This window comes from Biomphalaria glabrata, chromosome 15, assembly GCF_947242115.1.
Source record: "Biomphalaria glabrata chromosome 15, xgBioGlab47.1, whole genome shotgun sequence".
Taxonomy (NCBI): Eukaryota; Metazoa; Mollusca; class Gastropoda; family Planorbidae; genus Biomphalaria; species Biomphalaria glabrata.
In genome coordinates, this window is record NC_074725.1 from 8306471 (window position 1) to 8333916 (window position 27446).

At 34.2% G+C, this 27446-nt stretch overlaps 3 protein-coding genes across 15 annotated transcripts in view; 1 reads left to right on the top strand and 2 right to left on the bottom strand.

The window, feature by feature from the left end:
• Positions 1 to 949, bottom strand: part of LOC106057207 (beta carbonic anhydrase 1-like) — a 13342-nt gene extending 12393 nt beyond the window's left edge. The window contains exons 1-2 of the mRNA XM_013214318.2: positions 812 to 949; positions 111 to 257 (exon numbers count right to left, since the gene is read on the bottom strand). Coding sequence (XP_013069772.2) covers positions 111 to 212 — 102 coding nt within the window. The 5' untranslated portion in view covers positions 213 to 257; positions 812 to 949. The remainder of the gene's footprint in view (positions 1 to 110; positions 258 to 811) is intronic.
• The window catches only part of LOC106057209 (uncharacterized), a 26477-nt gene extending 147 nt beyond the window's left edge, over positions 1 to 26330 (top strand). The window contains exons 2-7 of one of the 7 annotated variants that reach the window (XM_056012083.1): positions 3965 to 4058; positions 10972 to 11042; positions 13489 to 13588; positions 14979 to 15081; positions 15999 to 16213; positions 23963 to 26330. In XM_056012083.1, the coding sequence (XP_055868058.1) occupies positions 10997 to 11042; positions 13489 to 13588; positions 14979 to 15081; positions 15999 to 16115 (366 nt within the window). In that variant the 5' untranslated portion in view covers positions 3965 to 4058; positions 10972 to 10996 and the 3' untranslated portion in view covers positions 16116 to 16213; positions 23963 to 26330. The other 6 variants (XM_056012081.1, XM_056012082.1, XM_056012077.1 and 3 more) reach the window with 6 other exon arrangements.
• Positions 2302 to 7687, bottom strand: LOC106057206 (beta carbonic anhydrase 1-like). Of its 7 annotated transcripts, none has more exons than XM_056012076.1 (5): positions 7419 to 7687; positions 6197 to 6411; positions 5171 to 5395; positions 4276 to 4536; positions 2302 to 2841 (listed from the first exon to the last, which is right to left on the bottom strand). In XM_056012076.1, the coding sequence occupies exons 2-5, from the start codon at positions 6296 to 6298 to the stop codon at positions 2632 to 2634; spliced, it is 798 nt and encodes a 265-aa protein (XP_055868051.1). In that variant the 5' UTR covers positions 6299 to 6411; positions 7419 to 7687; the 3' UTR covers positions 2302 to 2631. The 7 variants fall into 7 exon arrangements, with proteins under 7 accessions (XP_055868051.1, XP_013069769.1, XP_055868050.1 ...); XM_013214315.2 differs by having other exon boundaries at positions 6197 to 6419; XM_056012075.1 differs by having other exon boundaries at positions 6197 to 6462.
• Positions 26331 to 27446: the final 1116 nt, after the last annotated feature.

A 27446-nucleotide genomic window follows, 5' to 3' on the forward strand; every position in this document is an offset into this window, starting at 1 on the left:
TATAAATTTTGTCTCTAAAATTAAAAATAATAATAAAAAAAAAATATTTAGAAAAAAAAAGAAATAGCTTTTGTCTTTGACAATTTAAATTCTTGATTTTTAAGGCTTACCTGTACCATTTGACGAGTAACTTTGTCTATGTCAGCAACTAACTTTGCCTTTTCGGTGATGTTTTTATTGTATCGAATAACGCCTTTAAGAATTTTATTCATTCTCTGGCAAGTCTATCGACAGTCTAGAAACCTAGATCTCTTATTCTAGATATAGAATCTAGATATTAGATCTAGAATAAATTATTATTATTTGTTAATTTGTTATTACTTAAAAATAGATCTAGATTTCTAGACTAGACTTATTAGACTTTCTTACTTCTGCTTTCAAGACCTGTTATTTTACAATTTAGTGGATTAAAACATGAATATTGACATCGATTATATCTAAAAATCTGGATGTTGTAGTTTGCAGTTTGACAATTATCTTATGTTGTTTTTTTCACCGAGAAATCGTATTTTGTTGTTTTTGCACTGAACTTTGGTCAGTTTAATAAAAGTTTAATTTTAATTTATTTGGTATCGCCGATCATCTCGTGCCGTGTAGAATCTAGATCTATGTTCTATCTGATATACTTCTAGAGTTGTTAAAAATTAATCTGAGTATACATTCTACGATTCTACATCCTAAATAGATGTAGATCTATTAACCAATTTATTAAGTTTAAAAAAATATTCCATTTAATCTAGATCTTTATATTTTTTTTAAATCTGGAATCTAGATCTAGATAAGTCAAGTGATTTATTTGTTTACACTTTACCCGTGTAAGGCGTGTACATAAAAAAAATCTGACCTAGTTTTTCTCTCCCCTCCCAGGAAAGGTCAAATTCCTGATAATTATAAATAGGTAAATATCACATGATCGGTAACATCCTCTCGATTCCAACACATATTCATTCTTCTATTGTTTTCTGATAGATTTAATCTAGAAATGCTTATTTTTAAAGCAGTAACAACGCTTTAAGAGATCTAAACTAAATAGATCTAATTCTAGAATATATCATAAATCATCTAGATCTAGCTTGCAGAACTAGATTAAAACTTGCCAGTTTGTCGACAGAAAATTTTAAGACAGCAAAAATGGCAAATGCCAAATGTAGATTATAGTGTGCCATCATTGAATTCATTAGCTTCCGAACAAAACAAAAAAAAGGGGCGGGGGGTCTTGAGTTTGAATCCCGGAGAAGACAAAGATTTTGAGGACGCTCATGAGCTCACCCAACTCTAACGGGTACCTGATATACGTTGCCACATACGAAGCTCTCGTTTACCCTTGGCCAAAGTAACACAATCTAAGACTATATGAATATGCTACATAGATCTACATATATAGCTTATGATATTAACCGTCAATTAATTTATACCACATACATTTTTTTTTTACCTTTATCTTATGAAATACAGACGTTACTTCAGAAAAGAATATGACCAGTCTAGTCATGCATGTTAATCAATGACTTTCTGCCTATTAAGTCATTAGTTTTCCTAGCTGATTCAGGCAACCCATACCATATGCTTTAATAGCACATTTGATGCCCATTTCTGTAATTCTTCTTGTAAAATTTCAGTATCTTGTGGGTTTTTTTTTATTGTTCTAGATGTATATATATTAATAAATATATTATCCAATCATCTGCAAATAATCTAACTTTTGTTCCTATTCAACTATTGGTAAATCATTTTTATAAATTAGAAACAGAGTGGGCCTATGAATGTTCCTTTGAGGTAGGACTTTTTTTTTCTGTAATATATAAGATCTCAGTATTAAATAGTATCTGTAAAAAATTTTCTATCATATATATATATATGGAACAAGAAATGTGCATGTATCTTAAAATTATTCGTTAGAGTATTTTTTTTAGGTTTTGCTCTTGTATTTGAAAATGATGGTTTAATGTTTTATGTATAATTGTTACTTGACTTTTGAGTCTTCTATCCTGAAGGGTTATTCTAAATTTACTAATAAAAAAGGTCTATACGTAGGCCTAATATTTAATATCCTACATCCCCCAAAGACAAATAACAAACTAAAATATAGATCTACGAAGTTTCTAATCAGTTAAGAAAAGGATACATCTTGAAAGTCTATTATATTATAGTTAACCTTAATAAATCCAACCACAAAGATATCACACTTTAACATTTTACCAGAATATTTTGAATATATCAGTTGGCCTATTATAGATAGAATCTTAAAAAGTATATTAGATGATGTTTTTATTTAATTTAAAAAAAAAAAAACGAATACAATTTGTTAGTTAAATTTTTTTGCTGTCTATAAAAACTGTGATTAAAAATTTACATCAGTGGCAAAATTAAAAAGTAAAAAAAATGAACACAATAAATACATTAGGTTAAAAATGTCATTAAAAAACTTGATTTTCAGTTCCCTTGCTGATTATAGACTCTTTCAACTAATATGCATGTCTTCAAAACAACATTAAAAGAGGCAACGTCTTATAATCAATGCAGAGAGGAGCAATGTTTTCTAATTATTCCATAGAGGAGTATAAATGTTGTCTAATCCTTTTTGTAGGAAAGCAATGTCGTCTAATCATGTCAGAGGATAAATATCTTGTTCTAGATCCGTAGAGGAGCAATGTCTGTATTCATTATATCAATGTTTTTTTCATTGACCTCTATAAATTTGTTCTGGGATGTGCTGAACATATATACATCCCCAGTGTAGACATCATACCAAAGAGCATGTATTTGAAAATCACCAGCATCTAAAAATGGCTTGAGCATAGGATAGGTCTGCACATGACTAGCTTGTTGTAGGCAGTGTAACTGGCAGCCAAAAGAAAAAAAACATAACTTCAATAAATTCATTTTAAATAATTGAAAACAATTTATACCACAGTAAGGGCATGGCTATCTATGGGTAAAGTGGGCCTCATGTTTGAAAACATGTGAAAGCTGTAATTTCTGTTTAATTTACAACACTACATGTTACCTTTAATAAGTCCCTAATTTTTTTTTTTTTTTTTGGAGGGCAGGGTATTTATAATACAGTTTGTATAATGTGCCTCTCTAGATCTAGGGAAGCTTGGTCGAGAGGCTAAGTACACTTGAACTAGGTTGTCTTGGCTACCTATGAAGGGGGCAAGAGGTTTGACATCAGACTCGAGCAGAGTTGTGTTTACTTAGCGCCTACAGGCAGCACGGAAAACCTTCTCCAAGATACCCCCTCCCACTGGTCCACAAATGAGATAAATCATAGCGCTCTGAGCATGCTATAAGCATGAAAGTAGCGCTATATAAAAGCTATAATGACAAAATAAAACATATTAAATATATAATGCCAGCTGTTCCACTGAATAGGGAAAAAAAAAGATTCAGATCTAATTAACCAGAAATGCCTTATCCTTAGTGCTTTTAGAATTCAAGGGCAGTTTTTCCATTGGAAGTACATGGACCAAAAAAAACTTTGCCAGAAAGTTTTATACCAGAGGTTCTGTTAGGCCATTAACTTATTCCAGTGGTTCTCAAACTTTATCCTGGACCTGTTTTATATAGCCAAAACTTGCCCACGTACCCCTAAGTGAAAAGGCACATAATGCTTAGTATATATATTACTAATGTAAAATAAAGGAGGAGTATTTATTTTAAAAGATAAATAATTTTGATGAGGTTGATTAGATTTTACAAGTGTATTTATTTTGTCTCAGTTTTTGTCAGTACCAACCGCAAATCTCAACAAGCATAAATTTGTAGTCAGTTTATTTTTCTTTTTTTGTGATATGGTTCATTACGACACTGAATCCACATTGTACCAAATGGGAAAGCAGTCAACACCTTCAGTACAATGACCCATAATGAAGGATATTAAATTGGAATCTCTTTTAGTAACCAGAATTTCTGGTCTCCTTGATCAAACACTGGTTAAGTTCCTTGTTTGTGTATATTTCAGTAAGCTGCTCCTGTATTAGTTTGGACTCATCTGAGATTTGGATCTGAGTTTGTCAACATGCAAAAGGACTCAACACCCAATTGGGAATATCCAAGTGAAGAATGTCTTCAAATCTTTTTGCTTAAGTTGTCATATAAAAGTGCTTAATTGACATATTGAACAGTAGAGTGTGGCGAATTGATTATTATTATTAAAATTTATCTGAATGTTTAAACTGGTTTTTACTGAAGAAGTTATTTTAATTGTATACAATTTTCATCTTTTTTTGTGGACCCCTCACAGTTTGAAAACCACAGACGTGTTCCACTCACCATAGAGAATTTGTCTTTAATATTAAACTTATTACATGGGTCTAATATAGTCTGAATGTCTTTCCCATTGAGATTCACTGTAAAATTCATTGGCTGCTTCATAAAATATGTATCTTCAGGAATATCCTTATCATTGTAAATATTGCAAAACTGTTCAATAGTCTTAGCTCCATGAAGGGCCACCCATGTTTTCATTGGGGACGTGTGTATATATTGTTCATGGTTACAGCTATGACGTATTTCAAAAAGTGCTTGAGCTGCCTGAAAGCAACAAAGCCAAAGCATTCATTCAGTTTATTAAACGTAAAATTCATATAATCTATCAGTGCAAAAAAAAAAAAGAAAATAGTATAGTAACTTTAAAATCTATGTAAAGTCAAAGTCAACATAGAGCAGTAATTTAATTTTTACAGCCTTTCATATCATACTGAACTATTGTTTTAAAAACAATACATTCTTTAATTTCTTTATTTTAAATTAAATAAATGTACTTTTATGTTTTTAAAAATCACTTTTTGTTCTAGCCAGCTTTTAACTGCTGAGTTGTACTCGGTTGGCATTAAGTGTAGGCTAGAACAGTACACTATTTTTCCTTGGCACAGTCTGCACAAGAGCTTACAGCTCAGCAGCATAAAGCTGGCTAGAAGAAGAAGAAGTACCCAGTACGCAGTCTGCGACATGGGGAAATAGTGTGATCTTGTACCTAGTTGTTCCTACAGAGGACATAGAGTCTGATTGAGGTGGAATAAGTTAGGACTTTCTAAAAGGAGATGTTTGACAGTTTTGTAAAGATAAGATCAGTGTCTGCAATGGGTTAATCTAACCAGATTTTTATTTAATGAATCAAAATAAATTTTGTTTAACCTTTAGGTAAAAAAATAAATAAATAAAAAACCCTGCAATCAGAGTGTCCCAGCACAACCACATTTTTCACTTGATTTGTAACACAGCCAAGCTCCAAGCCTGCTCCCTCTGAGCTGATTCTCCCTTCTTTGAAGTCATCAAAGTGAGGCACTATGTTCCCAGCATTGCGTAGAAAGTAGATTTGTCCTACTTCTGTGTTAACAAACTTTGAAGGAAGTACTCTGCAATCCATACAACTTATACAAACTGTTTGTGCCTAAATAAAAAAAAAAAAAAGGTTTAAAAAAAATCTTATTGTCTAATCCATTGGAAGTACAAGGGCCAAAAAGTGTGTTGTTGGGGGAAGGTGTTTCATTTGTCTGTTATCATTGATTAGAATATTTTACAAAATATAATGGTGGACTGAGATTTATATTAGCATTTTTAACAATAACAATAAGTACAGAAAATACTATTTGCTGACTAAACCTATAAGATTTTAAGCTATATATTTTTTTTTAAATTACTTTTGTATAATGCATCTTTCATTTAATAGCATGCTCATTGTGCTATGATCCAATCTCTTTTGTGGACATATGGGGAAGAGGGGTATCTGGGGAAAAGTTTCTGTGTCATCTTTAGGCTCTGAGCAAACACAACTCAAGCTCAAATCAGGATTCGAACTCAAGCCCCATTATAGGTAGCCAAACAATTTATGCCACTTAGACACACACCCCATTAGAAAAAAAAATCTTACATAAAAGAGGACAAAAAGTTACATTATAGGCATGTATATAGTTTTCTTCCTATTTTATATAGCATTGTGACTCATTTTATAGTTGGAAAAAATACATTTTAAAAATGTAAACTGAACGTTTTTAAAATATTTTGTTGTAATTTTGCATTACTACATTACACTACACCACTTTAAAAAAAAAGACATTTTGGAGCAAATTTCTTACACTATGGCTAACTCTAATGACATGAGATGGATTTAAAAAGCATGGCATCAGTAACTTAAGATTATGAACACCTTAGACAATTTGTTTTTCAGAAGAAACTTTATATTTACTATTACCTTTACTTGATGCTTTGTAATTTTGTCAATGTCATCGATTAGTCTCCTTTTGTACACCAATTCCTTGTTATGCTTTAGGATTCCTTTTAAAATCACATTCATTTCCAAAAAAGAATTACACAGACTGAACCTCTTTAAGTGTGTCTCGCCTCTCTACATCAAAAGATAGATCTAGCTAACTTGGTTAGCTTGAACTTGGTTCATGCTTGTGTTGGCTGTGGATCTGATTGCAGATGAAAGTTTTGTCTACGTAATTAGGCTTCTACCTACTCGATATAGAGCAATCTACATACTCGAAGCTACAGTTTTCTTTTGTTTTGCCTACTCAAATCTAGAATAGATCTAAATCTATACAACAGAATTACTGTAAATACTGAAATAGGCATCTAGGCCTACACTCTAGAAATCTAGATTAGTTGGTAAAATTTTACTAAAAACATTATCTCTATATTCTCCTATGCATAAACTATAGTATAAATTATCCATTAATGGGCATATTATATAGGATAATCTGTTTATGTGTGTAAGATCAGACATAGCCAGTGACAGATCTTTCAGGAGACAGCTTGCCGTCGAATGCGCAAACGGCACAGGAGGGTTTAATTAAGTAAGCGTAATGTGCAAAATAAATTAAAAAGGGATTAATGTGCAAATTATCTACATAACCTTTAATTCTAATGTGCACATCACATTTCGCAAGACGAAAATAACAATGTGAATCTAATCTTTGCATCAAGACCAGTCGCCTTTTTTTTTACTTAAAAAATATATCTAGATTTTAAACTAAAATAGTTAGAATAGGCCTAGATCTAGATATTATAGATAAAAGTAGGTCTTATTATCTCATCGTCTCACCTTATCATCATGAAAAACAGACGTTACTTCAAAAAAGATGATTACTTCCTACGCGTGTTCGAATGCCAATCTAGTCCTTAGACTAGATATAATATAGATATACATATAGGCCTTCTGATGCGGCTACATATAGGCCTTCTGATGCGGCTATCAATTTCAAAGTATCATAAACTTAGAGAATCTGTCTTAGCTAGATCTAATTCAGTAAGAATAAATTATAAAGTTGTATAAAGCCTAACCTAATAGTATAGTCTTAATAGATAATTGGATAATTGTAGATCCCCCCCTCCAAAAAAAAAAAATGAAGCTAGAGTTGGTTGCCTGGCAACCAATAGTGTTATAGATAAATAGAATAAAAAATAAATACCAAAATATTAATCTCTCCTAACGTTGATTAGTCCTTAGCTTTTTATAAGCAGATAGATCTAGGACAGTAAATAAATAACATCTAGATTATCTAGAAGAGTCTACTTTTCTTTCTATTTGATATCGATAGCCTAGGTCTAAACTTTTTTAAACTTTATTGTTTGTAACGGTGTGTCATGAAACTATACTCAGGTTTTTCGACATCTGACGAATTTAAATGTGCCAGATTGGGTATTTTTTAAAACGTAAATCTAGACTATTCTAGACCATAGATCTATATGTCTATGATCTAGACTATTACAAGCACTATCGTTGGGTTGGGCGCGTTTTTTTTTTCAGTAACTTATTACAACGTAGCCTATGTGCGTATTAGTATTGAATCTATTTACAGCTTTGTAATCAAGAAACTTCATTAATACAAGTTTCAATTTGCCCACGTGTCGTTTTCAGGGATATAGATCAAATTATACAATAATTTTATTTATATTATATATAGCTACCGACCGTATATCTATCCCCTACTATATCACGTTAAAGGTTTCATTATCACTGTATTGGGTCTCTTTACCATTTATGCCCCCCACCCCACCCCACTGCCCACAATTCAGATAGACGCTCAGGGTTGATCTATGCCACTATAATCTAATAAGAATTAAAATATCCAAGCATCTTTTAATTTGTCCTTGATGTATGCTGATACACACTAGGAGTCTATACGACAATAGTAGGCCAATAGATCTATATCCTATGCATTTAGACCTGTTCAAAAGTTCTTGGGCAATTTATCCCATATCCTGATTATATTTTTTTTCCAACTCAGAATGATTCTACGAGCTAGAACAGTGTTTCTCAAACTGTGTGCCGCGGCACACTAGTGTGCCGCCGTAGATTTGCAGGTGTGCCGCGGGAGTTTTCAGAAAACCACACGTGTAGCGTTACACAGGTCTGCCTATTATTAAATGTTTAGTTTACGTTGCGATGAAATCCCCACTTACAACGACCAGTAATAGTAGTGGATCGCTCCATAGTGACGGAAAGGGCTGTTAGCTCTTCTGGTTATGGAATTGTCTACTATATATATATAATATTATAACGACTCAAATGTAGGCCGCCTTAGCAGACGCACAGCAGTTCTTGAATTGGTAACGATAATAATAAGCGATGTGTTTCATGTAAATTGTTTAGGTGTATGCTAATAATAACAAATTATCAATAAGCATTATTCATTGTTATCCATGGAGAAAGAATGAAACTGCGAAAGCGTTAAATGAAAAGCAAGGAACCAAACGAAGGTACAAATAAGATTACATCGGATATGGTTTCATATCTTCTGGACCTGAAGATTCTCAATTGCCATTCTGTCTGATCTGCAATTCAGCTCTGAGGCGCTTGTTCCAAGCAAATTGAAGAGACACTTGGAAACAAAACATACAGCGGTAAAAGCGCAACCGAAGGAATACTTTGAAAACATCAGGGCTCAACAAAATAAACAACTAAGAAACTTACGAACTACCTAAAGCTGCCAGAAAAAGGATTGATTGCAAGTTATAAGGTTGCTCAGTTATTAGCAAAACGCAAGAAAGCACACACAGAGGCTGAATCAGTCATTGGACCAGCTTTAGCAATAGTTGCTGAAACTATTCTTGGACCCGATGCCGCCGAAAAAGTTAAAAAAAAAGTTCCTTTGTCAAATGATACTATCTCGCGCAGAATTGAAGACTTATCATCAGATTTACAAGACCAAATCTGCGAACACTTCGACGTGACTGACGATGAAGTGTCTCTACTGTGGTCTCTTCAAGTTGATGAATCCACTGACGTTAGCGGCAAAGCCGAACTGCTAGCTTTTATTCGGTTCTAAGAGGATGAAAAATGTGTCAACGAATTCTTATTTTGCAAAGACTTACCAACTACGAGCAAAGGCGAAGATATTTTCAAAGTAGTGAACGAAAACAATTCAAACTACAGTGGAAAAACTGTGTCAGCGTTTGCACCGATGGCTGCCTCCATGCAGGGAAATAGGGATTCATCACTCTTGTGCGTCAAGAAAATCCAAATGTATTAGTTGTTCACTGCATAATCCACAGAGAAGCTCTTGCCTTCAAATCTTTGCCGAAAGATTTGATGTCTGTTCTGGATCAAATGATTGAAGTTGTAAACTTCATCAAATCTCGACCGATGGATCCCGACTTTTCTCAGAGCTTGGTGAAGCAATGGATTCAGACTACAAATGTCTCCTGTATCACACAAACGTTCCTTGGCTCTCCAGGGTAAAAGTGTTAAAGCGTGTCGACCAACTCAAGGCTGAGCTGATTTCATTCTTGGAGGCTGAAAACAAAAAAGACTTTGGATTTTTATTCATGACGAGATCTGGTGGGTTAAGGTGACATTTCTCTTTGATTTATTTGACAAATTAAATTCATTGAATTTAAGTCTTCAAGGACCATCGGAAACCATAATCACTGGATCCTCAAAACTGAGATCATTTAGTGAAAAATTGTCTTAGTGGCAAAGTAAGATCTCGAAAGGAGTCTTCGACTGCTTTCCTACTTACAATGAATGTGCTTCAAATAAAGAAATCACCCCCGAAATTCTGGACACTTTGACACACTTGCAGTCAGCATTGCAGCATTACTTTCCAACAGTTGGAAGTAATGAGTATGGATGGGTCAGCTATCCATTTGGAAACAATGCAGCTACAAATCTGACAACTGAAGAAGCAGAGCAGCTCAATGATTTAAAAAACGATGCAGTTCTTAAGTCAAGTTTTGCCGAGAAAAGCCTGGATGTGTTTTGGATTTCAATCAACAAGTTATATCCTGCAATCAGTTTAAAAGCAATCAAAGTAATTCTACCATTTGCATCTTCATGGTTTTGTGAGTTTGGATTTTCAGCACTGATTGAAATCAAGTCTAAGAAAAGAGAGAGACTTCTTACAATAGACGATGTAAATGCGAGCTTGTTTGTCGGCTCTGGAGCCTCGATTAGATCGCATTTGCTCTCAAAAACAGGTACACCCTTCACATTAAATGTAATACTTAAAAACAGGTAAAATCTTTTTTTATTTTTTATTATAAAACAACTGTTGCTCTTCGTGGTGTGCCGCGAAATTTTTGAAGTTTTTTTACTGTGCCGCCAGACAAAAAAGTTTGAGAAACACTGAGCTAGAAGCTAGACTTATTAAACGTGCTAATCTACAGTGCATACCATTTGAAATGCAAGAAGCCCACATTACACTTGATAATCTGCTATGTCTTGACATAGTCTCTATTACATAGACATATATATAAATATTAGGCCTATTTCTGTCAATTATAGTGTCAGAAAAAAAATGTATACAATTATACAAATTGTCAATCACATGAAGAAAATGTTGATATTTTTTGTTTAGATTTAATAGGCCTATTAATTACCTTTTATGGGTTGGAAAATTTGCTAATTAAATTTTATTCTTAGAACTACAAGTCCTAAGCTACTTAGATTTGAAATATTGAAAAAAAATGAATTATATATTTAATGCTAAATCATTTTACAATATTTATTTATGATTGTAGAACTAAATAGTCCTCTATATATGGCATGGCTAATGCAACCAGAAGTCAAGAGAAGCCAGATCCAGTTAACAGTGAGTAACATGTAACTAAGCATATATATTATATTTATAGTACATAATACATTATAAATAAATGTAAACTATCTATAATTCTATGGTCTGTCTTATCTTATAATTACATCCTATGTGTATAGGCCTACATGTGTTTATCTAGTTCTGCATGTTTATTATGGGCTTAATCTCTGCTAATATCGTTGCTGCTACTGTGTTGTCTATCTGGTGCATTTATTTCTGGTAGTCTTTTAAGGGGGACAAGTTATAAAATAAATAACTTTTTTGTTCCCAGATTTTTTTAAAAAAGGTATAGATTTATAGGTCGTAAAAATGATAAGAAACACTTGTCAATATAATAACAGCAGGTGGATCAATATAATAACAGCAGGTGGATCATGCAGTTAAAAGATTGATTAGATTATAGCTACATTGGATGAATTTTTTTTTGTTGTTGTTGGCTAATTCTACCAGATTCCTGTTTTGTAACTCTTCATTAGAGACTTTTTACTTTTTTGAAATCAATATTTTACTTTACTTCTCTGTTTTAGCCAAGTGTTCTCTGGTCTGCCATAGAATCCCAAATAAAAGCCAGCATTCAACAGTGTTCAAAATTAAACTGTGCAGACAAGCTTTATTTCTGATCTTAAAAATTATTGCTATTCCTTCAAAAGGAAAAATAATTACACCCTACTAATATCCACAAGTTAATCTAGTTGTGCATGTTATTAAGAGACTCTGCTAAGTCATTGATTTTCATGGCTGATTTAGGCGACCCGTTCCATGTTCAACTGGAACTAGGGAAGAAGGAGCACTTGTACGAATTAGTACTAGCTTATACATTTTTTATTGGTTGTGGTTTTGTATTTGTAAGTTATGGTTTAGTGTTTATCTTTATCTTATCTTATCTTATATAATACAGACGTTACTTCAAAAAAGAAGATGATTACATCCTACGCGTCATGCATTTAGTCATGCATATTAACCAATGACTTAAATTCTGCCAAGTCACTGGTTTTCTTGGCTATCTCAGGCAACCCATTCCATGCTCTAATAGCACTAGGGAAGAAGGAGTATTTGTACAAATTTGTCCTAGCATATGGGACGAGGAATGTGCCTTTATCTTTGTGTCTTTCAGAGTATTTTATTAAATTTTGTTTTTGTATTTGAAGATTATGGTTCAGTGTTTTATGTATAATTGCTACTTTACTTTTGAGTCTTCTGTCCTGAAGGCTTTCTAAATTTAGTGATTTTACTTAAGGTGTTACTCTAGTCAAATGTGAATATTCGTTTGTTATGAATCTCACTGCTCTATTTTGTGTCTGTTCCAGTTTCTTAATGTTTTCTTGAGTTGAGGGGTCCCAAACAGAGGATGCATATTCTATTATTGGCCTAACCAAGGTTAAATAACATTTTAGTTTTATGTTCTTATTTGATTTATAGAAATTTCTTTTAATAAATCCTAATGCTTTGTTTGATTTTTTTGTAGTTTCATCAATATGTGGATTCCATGACAGTTTTTCATTTATTATAACACCTAGGTATTTTGCGTTTTTAGTCTGTGTTACTGGTTTGCCTTGAATAAGATAAGTGGAATTAATTTGTTTTAGTTTTTTTGTTACTCTTAACAACTGACATTTTTCTGGGTGGAAAGACATGCTCCAATTTGATTCCCATTTCTGTAATTCATCTAATTCTCTTTGTAAAATATCTGTGTCTTGTGTTGTTTTTATTGTTCTATATATTATGCAATCGTCTGCAAATAATCTGACTTTTGTTCCTGAAGTAATGCAATTTGGTAAATCATTTATGTAAATTAAAAATAGTAGTGGACCCAAGACTGTTCCTTGAGGTACACCTGAGTTTACTGTTATTGGTGTTGATTTAGAGCCATTTATTATTACAGTTTGTTCTCTCCCTATCAGAAAATCTTTAATCCACTGATGCAGTGGACCATTAATGCCGAAATATTTTAATTATTTAAGCAAACTATTGTGGTGAACTTTGTCAAAAGCCTCAGAAAAATCTAGTAAGATAGCATCTATTTGTTCACTATTATTTTTCTCCTTTTTTAAATAGGGGGGTGACATTAGTTTTATGTAATATTGCTAATTTATTTTTTAGTCTTCTGTCCTGGAGACTCCAAAGCTAAGCGTTTTTAACCATTGACCTACATGGTTCAATTTTTTTGGGTGTTATTTTTTGGGTGTTATTTTTAAATAATCAACAAGTTTGTTTTGTTCAATGTTTTAGAAGGGAAGTCATGTCTGATTCTTAAAGATTAACACCCTAATTTTTTCTCTCTATAATATATGCAAGCTCATGTTCAAGTGATAAAATAAAAATAATATTAATATTAACTATTGCTGTATCAACATAATATAATAATAAGCAAAGATAGGCAATCAGTACAATACAGCCTTACATTATAGATACAGATATAGTGTTTCTATATTTCACTTCATAGATATTCAATGCAAGCTCTCTGGCAAAACATTCAAATTAAAGTATGACTACAATCAAGAAAAAGGGGACAAAGAAAATATTGAACTAACAAAAGATGAAAGGTAAGATATTTTCTATATGAGTACATGAACCTTTAGCAGACATCTGCCTCTTTTGCATCAGTTGTAACAAATTATGTAGGTTACAGCTTATCTTTAGACTCTAAAGACGATGCTTTGTATTTAACTAAATTTTCTTAAAGTCTGACATCATTTTAAACAAGCAAAATATAAAAAATACTTTTTAAAAATTTTTTTAAAAATTAAAGGTGAAAGAACTGCACATTTACAGCTAAATGTCTCAATACTGTAATATTTTTTTTCAGACCAAACAAAATTAATTTTTTACCAATAATTAATTAGTTAAATAGTTAATTTTTTTTATGATTACGGGTAATGAATAATTGTGAAAAGTTTTAAGTTGATCAGAGAATGGGAAGTGGGAGAAATAGCATGTCAAAATTTGTACAAGACAGTCGTAGTGAGTTGATATAAGCTTTTTTTAAAAAAAAGGAAAAAACAAGGAGATAAAATAATATGCGAGACAAGTTATAGACTGTCTGCTATCTAGGAATTTCATAATTAGGTTAACTACTTCATTGCTTACATTTTGATTTACATTCAAAAGAAGCCAATTGAAGCAGTACTAATACTATACTGTAAGAAAATGAAAAGAAAGAGTAATTTAGAAAAGTTGGTTAAATCTAATGAAAGCTAAAGAAAAGCATTAGAACATAATAATAATAATAATAATAATAATAATCTTTATTATCCGTAAGGAAATTTGTCTTACAATTTGTGCATTACACCAAACAAAAAACATTATAACTATAAGAAACCAAAGTGTACATTCACACCAGACTCACTCATAATTTACATGTGACAAAGTTTATACCAGATTGTTCTTATTTAATGATTTGATTGCCAGGGGAACAAAAGAGTGTTTGTGTCTGTTTGTCTTTGCTATCGGTGTCTTGTATCTCTTTTGTGATGGTAAAATCACAAAATCCTGACACAAAGGGTGATTCTTTATTTCGAGGATCTTGTTAGCTTTTTTATAGATGTTTGTCTCAAACAACTGCCCAAATGGGGTTTGTTTTTTGCCAATGAGGAGATGAAAGAGATTTTAAAATAAATAGACAAACCAAACAATGTTAAGTTTGCTAGATTCAAAGATCATTGTTAAATAATCAACTAAAAAAAATAACAATTACTTTCTTCTTCAAGTAAAAAGAGCTTAGAAATTTGATACTGTGATACTGCATTGCTAACAAATTGCACAAAAATCATTACATGCTTTTAAAATACACAGATCTAGCTTAATGCAGCTGTACACTGACATGCTAACTTTTTATAGATTTGCTAGTGCTTTAAATATAGCTATATATTTTAATGAAATAATTGAAGAACTATTAAGTTAAAATAAAATGTCTTTTCTCCCCTTTCTTTTTAGTGGCTTCAAAGTCATTTTCCAAGTCTTAAGAGCTTCAGATGTGAAAATATTTGATCAGTCTAGACCTATACCAACAGAGCTGGCAGAAAAACTAAAAATTAAGGTGATAAATTTTGCTTATGATTGTATCATTTGTGATTCATATATTAGTGTGGGTTGGATTTTTTTTTCTCAGATTTCTACTTAGTTTTGCAGTTTAATCTGTTACATAAGGTATGAAATATTATGGACATTTTATCAAAAAGCTTGCCGAAAAAAGTCTCTACCATAGCTGAGCATCTGTTTGACTCATTCTAATTTATATTCAAATGTTTAAACTATTTAGAATTGAATATTAAGCAGGTGGCCTATATCCTTAATTTAACAAAGGGTCACTGTGTCTGTGAATAGTACTCAAAACTTTTTAAGCTTAGCAAAGGAACTATTTTTTTTACTGTGAATCTTTAGAAGTGGTTGACCAAGTGATAGAGGGCATGATTCCATGTCTGGTGAAAAGTATTTTTATTATAGGTAGAGATGCTGAAGTACTTTAAGAATTAGAGCATTTCTATTTCCTTATCTCCTCATTTAGTTTCATTTTGTTTTTAGGTTTCTACTTTCTAACTTATTTTCCCCTATTGGTGTAAAAAAGTTAGAAAACAAGTATCCTGAACCTTATCTCAGCAGTAAAAAGCTGGCTAGGTGAAGAAATGAACATATGATATACCATAAGGAAATTACAGTCTCAGGAATGTAATCTTAAACTACCCATTAACATAACAAATACCAGCCACCTAGAGGGTCCACATACGCCTTGTACTTAACTGGCATATCTCTCTACATCACATAATTTCAAATCTCTTTCTTATTTTAAAATCATTCTTTCATTTGAGCTAGACATTTTATTACAGCCACACATCCAAACCCTTGCACTGTCTATATGGTAAAACTTCTGATCTCCATTGTTCCCATCACTGAATAATTAAATTAACTCTTTAAGTATAGCTTTTTTTTTAATACTTAACTTATTCTTTCTCAAAGACCAAGAAATCTAAGTCAGGTTACTACAAGATCGTCAATGTAGAAGGAGTTGAATTGAACTTGGAAAAGTATTTCAAGCCTCCTACACCATTGTCATCAAGCGATGAAGAGAAATAAGGAATATTGACGGAAGGTCTACATGGCAAGCAGCAACACTCACAGAAGGTCTACCTGGCAAGCAGCAACAATCATTAATGGTGCAGCTACTCTACAAAGTAAGGCTGTCCGTTTTGTAGGTTGTTTTTACTTTGTTCTCAGTTCTGTGGCATTTCACCTGTTCTGAGATTATCTTGTCCTTTTTCAATTCTTAATTCGCATCCACAGTCACAGGTTAGATGTTTGTTATCAGCAGTTTCCATCTCAGCCTTTTCAGCCTTTTTCTTACTTCTGGTTTAGTCACCAACTGTGATCCTCAATAGCTCCTTTATGTTTGGGCCTATCCTGTGCTTTTTTTCTCCCAGCTCGATTAGTTATTCAGAATTCAGAAACATTTTATCATTTGGTCAACTTTGCATTATTTACCTGCCTAAATGAATCACTTTGAGTGAGGTCCTCTTCTGAGTTTGTGTTTCCACATAAACTATCTTTTAGTCTTTTTTTTTTTTTACTTTTTGCATTGCAGAATCGCATTTCTAAGCTTTTCCACTTTTTATTTCAAAATCTCTTAATCTTCCTCTTTTCATTTTTTATCATCTTTCTTTCAGTTCCATTGCCCCCAACATTTCTTCATATTGCTTTCTTTTTTTGTCTGTGTGTGTGTGTGAACTGATGTCTTTTGAACATACACTTTTATGAAATCAAAATGTAAACAAAGAACAGAAACTGTGATTGTCATGATTTTATTTTGGAGAATAGTCTCCCCAAACTACAAGAGGATGGTGTCTCTATGCCTTTACTTGAACTGGCTGAAGAAGTATAGTATAGGATATATTTTCTTTGAGTTTAATGCTTTCAAACACAGTTCAATAAAGTAATTAATCCAGCGTTGAAAAAACTAAAGAAATCACTTGCGCAATGAAAATAATCACTTGACTGACATATGGTATTACCATGAAAAAATTAAGCACAGCAAAGATACTGATAAATATCCATCAAAGAATACTCAACACTGACCATCTCAGAACAATGACCCCCTAAAGCTATTTCTACATTCTTCATATACTGCTGCTTAAAGACTTTCCTGGATCACTTATGTCATTGTTAGTATTCTCTTCAAGCTTCTTAAACTGTTACCTTGACCTTCAATCTCTTTTTAATATTCCTAACTTATGTTTGTTTATTTCAATATTTCTTCAAGATATTTTTGATCATTCAGTCTAGCAGTAAACAACTTTTTCCCCTTTGAAATACACACGTCATTTAAAAACTTGGTCATCTCTAGTGCGCACTTGGGCGTGACAAGTCCTTTGTTGCTTGGCTTATGCACTGCGATTAGCTCTCTCTCTCTCTCTCTCTCTCTCTCTCTCTCTCTCTCTTCTGGTTTACTCACTGAAGTGTGACAGTGATCAACTTTTTTTCCTGTGTAAGAAGAAAAGAATATCACTTATTGTTAAGATTCATTACAAAGATAGCTAAATAAAATCAAACATTAGCAGTTGTGAAGAACAATAATAAATAATTATAGCTTTTATATAGGGCTACTTTCATGCTTATAGCATGCTCAGGTCTCATTTGTGGACTAAGTGGGTGGAGGGGGTATCTGGGAGAAGTTTTTTCCGTGCTGCATTTAGGCGCTCAGTAAACACAACTCTGCTCGAGTCGGTGTCGAACCTCGAGCCCCCTTCATGGGTAGACAAGCCAAGCCAAGTTCAAGCGTACTTAGCCTCTCTTAGCTTTCCATGCTACAAACATCTAAATCCATTGTTTTCCAAATCATGTTCTGGTACTTTTTAATAAAATACCTTTTATTTAGATAATCCAATTAAAAAAGCTAAAAAGATTCTAGAAATAAATAATCACCCTTCGGGTCCAGATTTTGTGATTTTTACCATCACAAAAGAAAAGAAATACAAGACACTGATAGCAAAGACAAACAGACACAAACACTCTTTTGTTCCCCTGGCAATCAAATCATTAAATAGTAACAATCTGATATAAACTTTCTCATGTTAATTATGAGTGAGTCTGGTGTGAATGTACATTTTGTTTTTTTGTAGTTATAATGTTTTGTTTGGTGTAATGCGCCAATTGTAAGACAAATTTCCTTACGGACAATAAAGATTATTATTATTATTATTATTATTATGTTAGAAATGAACGAGTAGTCATTCTCTGGTGCTGCCAGGGTCGAGTTTCGCTAAAGAGAAACAAAATTCATCGTAGTCCCTTTAACAGTTTCCACTGAGGAATTTTCTGGTGATGTGGCAGGTCTGCAGCAGTACCGCCCTCTGACAGGCAACGAAGATGTTCCTAGGAATGTTAAGGGCCTTGAAGGTGTCTGTGAGGTCAGTTGTTATTATCCCCTCGGTGGATATAACAATGGGGTATATTGTTATTTTGGACAATTTCCATAGACGCTTAATCTCCAAGCCTAGGTTCCCATATTTTCTTTGTTTTTCTATCTCAGTTTTTCTTAAATTATGAGACAGTGGTACGGCGATATCGATAATGGTAGCGGTTTTTTCTTTTTTATCGATGAACAGCAGATCCGGGCGATTGAAATCTACCGTTTTTCGGTCAGAATAGGCCTATCCCAGTACAGCAGATGTTCAGTAGACTCGAGAACCTCTTGCGGATAGTATTTATAATACTTACCGATCAATTTGTACGTCAAAGCCAGGTGTTGGTGTATTAACTTTGCAACTTGGTTATGGCGACCCAGGTAGGCCGATTCTGATAGGGCTGGACATCCTGCCATAATTTCAATCGACTCGCCCACATTTCCACATTTTCGGCATTTGTCGACAACATTGAGTTCAGGATATGCTTCTCGTAATTTTTTGTCCTGATTACTCTGTCCTGTATTGCTGTAACAAAGCCTTCTGTTTCAGGGTAGAGATGACCTGCTTTGAGCCATGTTAAGGAAGCAGCCTTGTCGATGCTGTCCCCATGTAATGAAGCCGGAAATTTTCCGTGGAGTGTTTTTTCCTCCCATTGGCGAATCTCATGCCCTACGTCGTCCAAACCGACATTGACATCAGCATTGTGTAGGTTCAGAGGGGTTGCATCGGAGTCGTATTTCCGTAGGAAGGAAACTAATTTGTTGCTGGAGGCGAGCAGTTTTGATCGTATTTTTAAAACTTGCATCTTACACAATTAGAAGATGTTCTGCAATCCACGACCCCCATCCTTCCTGGGCAGGTATAACCTTATGGTGGAGGACTTGGGGTGTAGGCATCGAAACTTGGTTAGTAATTTTCTAGTGAGTCTGTCAATGTCATGTAGGTCGGTGTCAGTCCATTTGATCACACCGAACGTGTAAAGGAGCACTGGGACGGCCCAGCTGTTTATTGCAGTGATGAGATTACTGCCAGACAGTTTGGTGTTGAGGATTTTATTAACTCTTTGCCTATATTTGCCAAGAAGTCCTCTTTTAATTTCTTATGGTTTATCTTGGCATTCTGGTTTATTCCAATAAATAAATAGAGGCGGAGTTCAATTCCTCGATGCCTTCAAATTCAATGTTGGTGTTCGTTGCCTTGCCCTTTTTAATGCTTATGATGCCACACTTATCCAGGCCAAAAGACATACAGATATCGTCACTAAAGCATTTTACCGTTTTGATTAAGGTGTGTAATTTTTGCTCGGTTTCTGCATATAGCTTTAGATCATCCATGTATAATAAGTGGGACACACATTTTGTACATTTAGTGTCAACCCTAAAACCGTTTGTAGAGTCCTGGAGTAATGTAGATAGAGGATTAATCGCTAGGCAGAACCAGAGTGGAGATAGTGAGTCACCCTGGTATATACCTCTTCTTATGTGCACAGAACCTAGTTTATCATGATTATGGTGCAGGTTTATCTTCCAATTATTCATACAGACTTTCAATATTTGTTTTATTCTTGGGTTGATTCTATGAATATCCAGGGTTTTTAATAGCCAATCATGCGGAACTGAATCGAAAGCTTTTTTGTAGTCGATGTAACACATGTGTAAATTTCTCTTTCTTCTATTAGCTTGATGCAATATAATACCATCTATAGTTAGCTGTACTTTACAGCCCATCGACTCTTCAATGCAACCTTGTTGTTCCTCTGCTAGTAGATTATGAGCAGAACAAAATTTATACATTTTACTTTTTAAAAGTGAAGTTAATAGTTTATACACCACTGACAGACAAGTGATAGGGCGATAGATTGATGGTTGGTTCGGATCCCCTTTTTTGGGGAGGAGAGATGTTCTCCCTTCAGTGAGTTCTAACAGCATTGAAGACGGTTCTGATATTAGCTCGTTAAAACTTGATGTTAGTGGTGCATGTACGGCTGTAAGTTTTTTCAGCCAAAAGTTGTGTATATTGTCCGGTCCAGGAGCAGTCCAGTTGTGGGTTTTTGATATAGCTGCTGAGACTTCCTCAGCTGTGAAATCCTCATCAGGCATTTCTGGTATTAGGTTGTTTTTAGTTTGGATTTCCTCGATCCAGTCAGCCTGCACATTGTAATGTAGCGGGTCGGACCAAAGCGCCGCCCAGTAGTCGGTAAAGGAGTCGTGTTTAGTGCTATCAATGGTTTGAATTTTGTCAGCACCATTATCAGCTAGTTTACGGAAGAACTGTTTTCTCATGTGCTGAAATAAAGCGTTATGCTCCTTTCTTTTGGTGGTTTCGTTGTAGCGCTTTAACCTAGCTCCCTTTAGTTTAGCTTTCTGTCTCAGAGTATCTTTCAAACATAAGAGTCGTGCGTGGCTATCACAGTCCGTCAATTTGATTCCAGTTGTTCTTAGTATTGTCTTCATTTTGTTAAGTATTTTCGCGGAATGGTTGTTTCCCAGATATTGTCCAATTGTATCCATTTGGCTCCTCAGTTGATTAATATTGTCTTCAAGGCGCCTTTTCCATGCTGGCACATGTTGTTTTGGTCTCTGATTAATTGGGCCTAGCTCGAAGGTCTTTTGTCCAGAGAGCTCCGTGACAGCCACAGCGGCGCAGTATATAGCGAGGTGTGTCTCAAACAAGTTTCTTGGTGTTTCAAAATGGTTGGCTAAGACTTTATTTATTTCATTAATGTATGTGTTTGTCTCTTTCTTGACGTAGAGCTTGGGGATACGAGGCCTAGAGTTAAGATTGGTGTTTTTATAACGGTCTATAAGATTAGAAAATTTTGAGTGTAGCTCATTACTTATTGCCGATGTTGGGTCATTCTCTTGTTGGTTGGGTGTTCTACTAATGTCTTCGTTGGTCGGCTGTGTGGGCGTGTCGTTTATATCTGAGATGAGCTCTTGTATCTGAAGCTCATGACCTACTTCTCTTCTTATCACGTCAATTTCTGCAGGGGTCAAATAACATTTTTTTAATTATTACAGATCTTCTGTCTACAACATTCTGCTCTGTAAGGTTTAGATTAGGGTATAATTTGTTAAATTCCAGGAAGAGTTTTTGCCTATAACCTGGGAGAGGTTTGTCATCACAAATGTTTACACGGAAGAACGATTTGATAATGTCTATATTCATTTCTCTCGTCCATTTGATCCTTTTGGCTCCTCTTGTTCTACCACCAACAGCACCTCTCAATTGTGTGGGGTGCGAGTCAGGGAGTAGACCGACCTCTTGTGTTTGGTCATGAGGTTGTGAATTACCCTCAGTAAACACTCGACTCATTAGTGAATAATATTTACCGCCTAATTTATTTCATATTCATCGCTGTCCTGGAAGAAGCAATGGGTCCGTTCTATTTCCTCAAAATTCAAAAATGAAGATAAAAAAATGAACGTGCGTTGACTAGTTTATTTTGATCTACTGTCTCAGTAAACAAGCTTTTTAGATCTAGGTCTAGTAATCATGGAAGTGACGCAGCGAAAATGGCGTCCCTAGCCTAGGATAAGAAGTGATCTTAAAACCAAGAAAGTTTTCAAACCCAATGCATGGAAACATCCTAAATACATGCAGACCTACAACCATGTAGCAGTGCTTCAGTATTTGTAAAGTCTAGAGTACAAATACTTCCTTGATCTCGCTAAAAAGTGCACTGAGTCAGAGAGAAGGAAAACACGCCATAGCTTCCGGCGGCCATTATTATTATGTTAGAAATGAACGAGTAGTCATTCTCTGGCGCTGCCAGGGTCGAGTTTCGCTAAAGAGAAACAAAATTCATCGTAGTCCCTTTAACAGTTTCCACTGAGGAATTTTCTGGTGATGTGGCAGGTCTGCAGCAGTACCGCCCTCTGACAGGCAACGAAGATGTTCCTAGGAATGTTAAGGGCCTTGAGGGTGTCTGTGAGGTCAGTTGTTATTATGCCCTCGGTTGATATAACAATGGGGTATATTGTTATTTTGGACAATTTCCATAGACGCTTAATCTCCAAGCCTAGGTTCCCATATTTTCTTTGTTTTTCTATCTCAGTTTTTCTTAAATTATGAGACAGTGGTACGGCGATATCGATAATGGTAGCGGTTTTTTCTTTTTTATCGATGAGCAGCAGATCCGGGCGATTGAAATCTACCGTTTTGTCGGTCAGAATAGGCCTATCCCAGTACAGCAGATGTTCAGTAGACTCGAGAACCTCTTGCGGAGAGTATTTATAATAAGGGGGAGTGTCCTTACCGATCAATTTGTACGTCAAAGCCAGGTGTTGGTGTATTAACTTTGCAACTTGGTTATGGCGACCTAGGTAGGCTGATTCTGATAGGGCTGGACATCCTGCCATAATGTGTTCAATCGACTCGCCCACATTTCCACATTTTCGGCATTTGTCGACAACATTTAGTTTCAGGATATGCTTCTCGTAATTTTTTGTCCTGATTACTCTGTCCTGTATTGCTGTAACAAAGCCCTCTGTTTCAGGGTAGAGATGACCTGCTTTGAGCCATGTTAAGGAAGCAGCCTTGTCGATGTTGTCCCCATGTAATGAAGCCGGAAATTTTCCGTGGAGTGTTTTTTCTTCCCATTGGCGAATCTCATGCCCTACGTCGTCCAAACCGATATTGACATCAGCATTGTGTAGGTTCAGAGGGGTTGCATCGGAGTCGTATTTCCGTAGGAAGGAAACTAATTTGTTGCTGGAGGCGAGCAGTTTTGATCGTATTTTTAAAACTTGCATCTTACACAATTTGAAGATGTTCTGCAATCCACGACCCCCATCCTTCCTGGGCAGGTATAACCTTATGGTGGAGGACTTGGGGTGTAGACATCGAAACTTGGTTAGTAATTTTCTAGTGAGTCTGTCAATGTCATGTAGGTCGGTGTCAGTCCATTTGATCACACCGAACGTGTAAAGGAGCACAGGGACGGCCCAGCTGTTAATTGCAGTGATGAGATTACTGCCAGACAGTTTGGTGTTGAGGATTTTATTAACTCTTTGCCTATATTTGCCAAGAAAGTCCTCTTTTAATTTCTTATGGTTTATCTTGGCATTCTGGTTTATTCCAAGATATTTATAAATAGAGGCGGAGTTCAATTCCTCGATGCCTTCAAATTCAATGTTGGTGTTCGTTGCCTTGCCCTTTTTAATGCTTATGATGCCACACTTATCCAGGCCAAAAGACATACAGATATCGTCACTAAAGCATTTTACCGTTTTGATTAAGGTGTGTAATTTTTGCTCGGTTTCTGCATATAGCTTTAGATCATCCATGTATAATAAGTGGGACACACATTTTGTACATTTAGTGTCAACCCTAAAACCGTTTGTAGAGTCTTGGAGTAATGTAGATAGAGGATTAATCGCTAGGCAGAACCAGAGTGGAGATAGTGAGTCACCCTGGTATATACCTCTTCTTATGTGCACAGAACCTAGTTTATCACGATTTATTATTATTATTATTATTATATATGTATATTATTAAATTGTATGTTGTTGTTTTTTTCAGAATGACTGGCTTACAGGAAAAGTGAAATTTGCAACTTGAGGTGATGAATCTCATCAGGGTGGATTGTGACTTTCAACTAGAAATATTTGAAGTTGTACTATGTGATCCTATTTGAAAATGTTGGTCAATAGATGGCCTCAACCTTTCCAACCATGTGGCATTATGAATATATAAGTTCATGTTTTAAATCTGTATGAGTGGCATGGGGTAGTTTTACTCTTCTACCTTGTTTTGAATATAGCTTGTATTTGTTGTTTGTACATATCACCATCATCCTTTGCTGTAACATGTGGTGCTTTTCACCTGTCCCACTTTACCCCACAGCTATGTGATCTTTCTGATATGGGATGATTTGCCCACTATATCTTCATATCACCTGAAAATTTGGTCTTTTTGGCATGTAAAGTAGATGAGCTGAGTTGAAAATGATTGTTAAGCTTGAGTACTTGTATTAAAAATGGATTTTGTATGTACATATTCATTGAAATTTTTGTCTGAAAGTAAACAATCAAGCATGTTTAATCTCTCCTCAACCTAGCCATTATAGAGTGTTCCTTAGTTTTGTCTACGAGGAATTATGAGAGAGGATTAGAACTTTGGGCTGTCCAATCTTAGATTTAAAGCTGAGGGATATAAGAATTTTCTTAAGTTCCTCCCCTTTGGTTCTAATGGATGTTTGTATTTTGTTTTCATAAAGATAAACCACAAAGCACAATTATAAACAGTGCTGGGAATGTAGTTTCATTTAGTAAACATGTCTATACACAACTTCCTACTACTGTACCTAGTTCATGTATTGCAATGATATATGATTTAAGACTGTTGAACTGTTGTATGTCTATGCACTATTATTTTTTCCCAGCATTTATTTTTGTTATGTCTACATAGAGGCTAAGACACTGTTGTAAGTAATGAAACACTAAATATTTGAATGCAATGGTCACAGTAAGCTAAATGTTTATTGATTTATAACAAATTAGAGAACTGAAGCTAATTACAACATTAAAAGTTTATTGTTCAAATACTAAAATATTGCAATTCTTATATTTTTGCATTCTAATGGAAAATGATATAATATTAAAATTGAGTCTAATCCTATACAAAGGTTGTAATAAAGCACTTGTTCAACAATTAATCTAGATAATATTATTGTTAATGTATTTACTTACTGATCAAGAAAAATATATATAAAAAAAAGTTAATCCTCTTTCAGACCTTGTGATCTATAGGGCAGATGATGTAAAGGTCATCTGTTTCTGTGGTGCACGGTTAACTAGGTGTCATGTGGCCAGATGACCAATGACCAAAACCCTTTACTTTTCCCTAACTAATGTCAGGTACACATTAGTGATGGGTGGATTCAGAGGTGCCCTAAAAATTACGAAATTAAAATTCCAGTCCTCACCATGATTTGAAAATGGGACACCTCAGTTCAGAAGCCAAGCCCTTTAACATTCAGCCACTGCGCCTCATAAGGAAAATGTACAAGATAGGTTATTAAACAAAAAATCATTAAACACCAAATCATTTAGTCAGAATTATTTGTTTTGGGAAAAAAAATTATCATTGACAGGCCTGAATGCTCATTTGTCATTCTATAAAACTTTTTTTCAACATTTTTGCAATGTGAAAATAAATGCAAGTTATATCATTGGTTCCAAAACATTGACACTAGAAAGGTTAGCATCAAAATAAAATAATTTTTCTTTTCTAAGGACACATTTTGTAAGTCCAGACTCAAATTTTTACTTGAATGGTGTAATTAATAAAAGTTAACAAAGTGTTAGGTTAGAGTGCAGTGTGGTTTTTAATTTAGAATGGGTGCAATGCGTGTTTCCATGGTAGCGACATCAAAAGAGAGGAACCTGGCTGAATGTGGTGACATGAGAGATTTTAACATTTTGTGTATTTCTTTTGAGATTAAAGTAATTTTAAATGCAAACCAGAAGTTCTGTGTTGATGTATTAGAGATAACAATGAGCTTCATGTCTTAATGCTGTGCAAAATAATCAGATAGGGCTTTCCACATGTCAATAATCTAATAACTGTTGATGGGTTTTTCCTGACATTTTTCGTGTGTTGTTTGTAACATTTACTTCAATGTTAGTATTTTTATGCAGGCTTTTGGACTGTCATTATAAAGTAAACAAAAATATGTTATTTATATAGAATGAATTTTGTCAATACAGAAAATTTTGGAAGAATTCTGAGATTGATATTTAAACTTAATACTTGTATCTGTTCATATATTTTCTTTTTATTACATTTTTTTTTTATTAATGATATGTTAAATTTTTTTGGTGTAAACTACTTATTGATCTATGTATCTACCAACATGTCAATAAAAATTGCCTAGATCTACTTTGAATTCAATATTACTTGTGCTAACTCATTTTGTTGGTGTTCATTAATGTTTTGATCAGCACATATCATATACTATATATTTAGTCTATGGCATCTATAGGCTACAAACTGAGGGAAATGAAAAAGTTGACCAACTGATCAATATTGGAGAATGAGCAAGCAGTCCAATATACCACTCTGTTCAGAAAAAAGTCAGGAAACAAAGTAATATAATTCAAAGATGGACAAGATCTCCATCATCTTCCAGAAAAAAAAATTATGCTTATTATAAGCTTTCCCATATAGTATAATTTTTCGCTCCCAGAGATGGCACAGCAGAATGAGACAGCATGTGCTCTGGAAGATGAAGATTGGAACTAGGGAAAAAGGCATTTGTGGTGGTGTCACTGAAAGCTTTTTTTTTAAATATTATTTGAGAGTAGTGTTGTCTTCTCAAATTATGTGGCTTGTGCAAGTTTGGAGGTGCCTTTGTTTAAACACACTGAAGTGAAGAATACATTTATCCTGACTCTAGAGTTTATTATCTTCAAAATCAATTCAATAAAACAAGAAATCTCTTGTACAAACTGTAGAATAACTTGACTGACATATATATATATATTACTGTTTAATAAATAAGTATAGTGAAGATCAGCGATTACCCATCACTAAATAATGACCTCCGAACTATGAACCAGATAGCTAGTTTTACTTTCCTTATATAGTTCTTTTAATAGACTTTAATGTTTTTTTCAACCTTCTATCTTACATGTTTACCAAAACATCTCTACAGGCTCATCTACATGTTTACCAAAACATCTCTACAGGGTCATCTACATGTTAACCAAAACATCTCTACAGGCTCATCTACATGTTTATCAAAACATCTCTATGGGGTCATCTGGAAGAGTCTTGGTCATCTACATGTTTACCAAAACATCTCTACGGGGTCAACTGCAAGAGTCTTGGTCATCTACATGTTTACCCAAACATCTCTACGGGGTCATCTTCAGGTGACCCTCTAACCTGGTCATTCACATGCTTACTTTTTAGCACACTTGATTAACCAACATGTGCTTTGAAGCAAGACAATGTTCTTTATAGATGCATTCTTCACCAACAGGCATGACTGAGATACTAT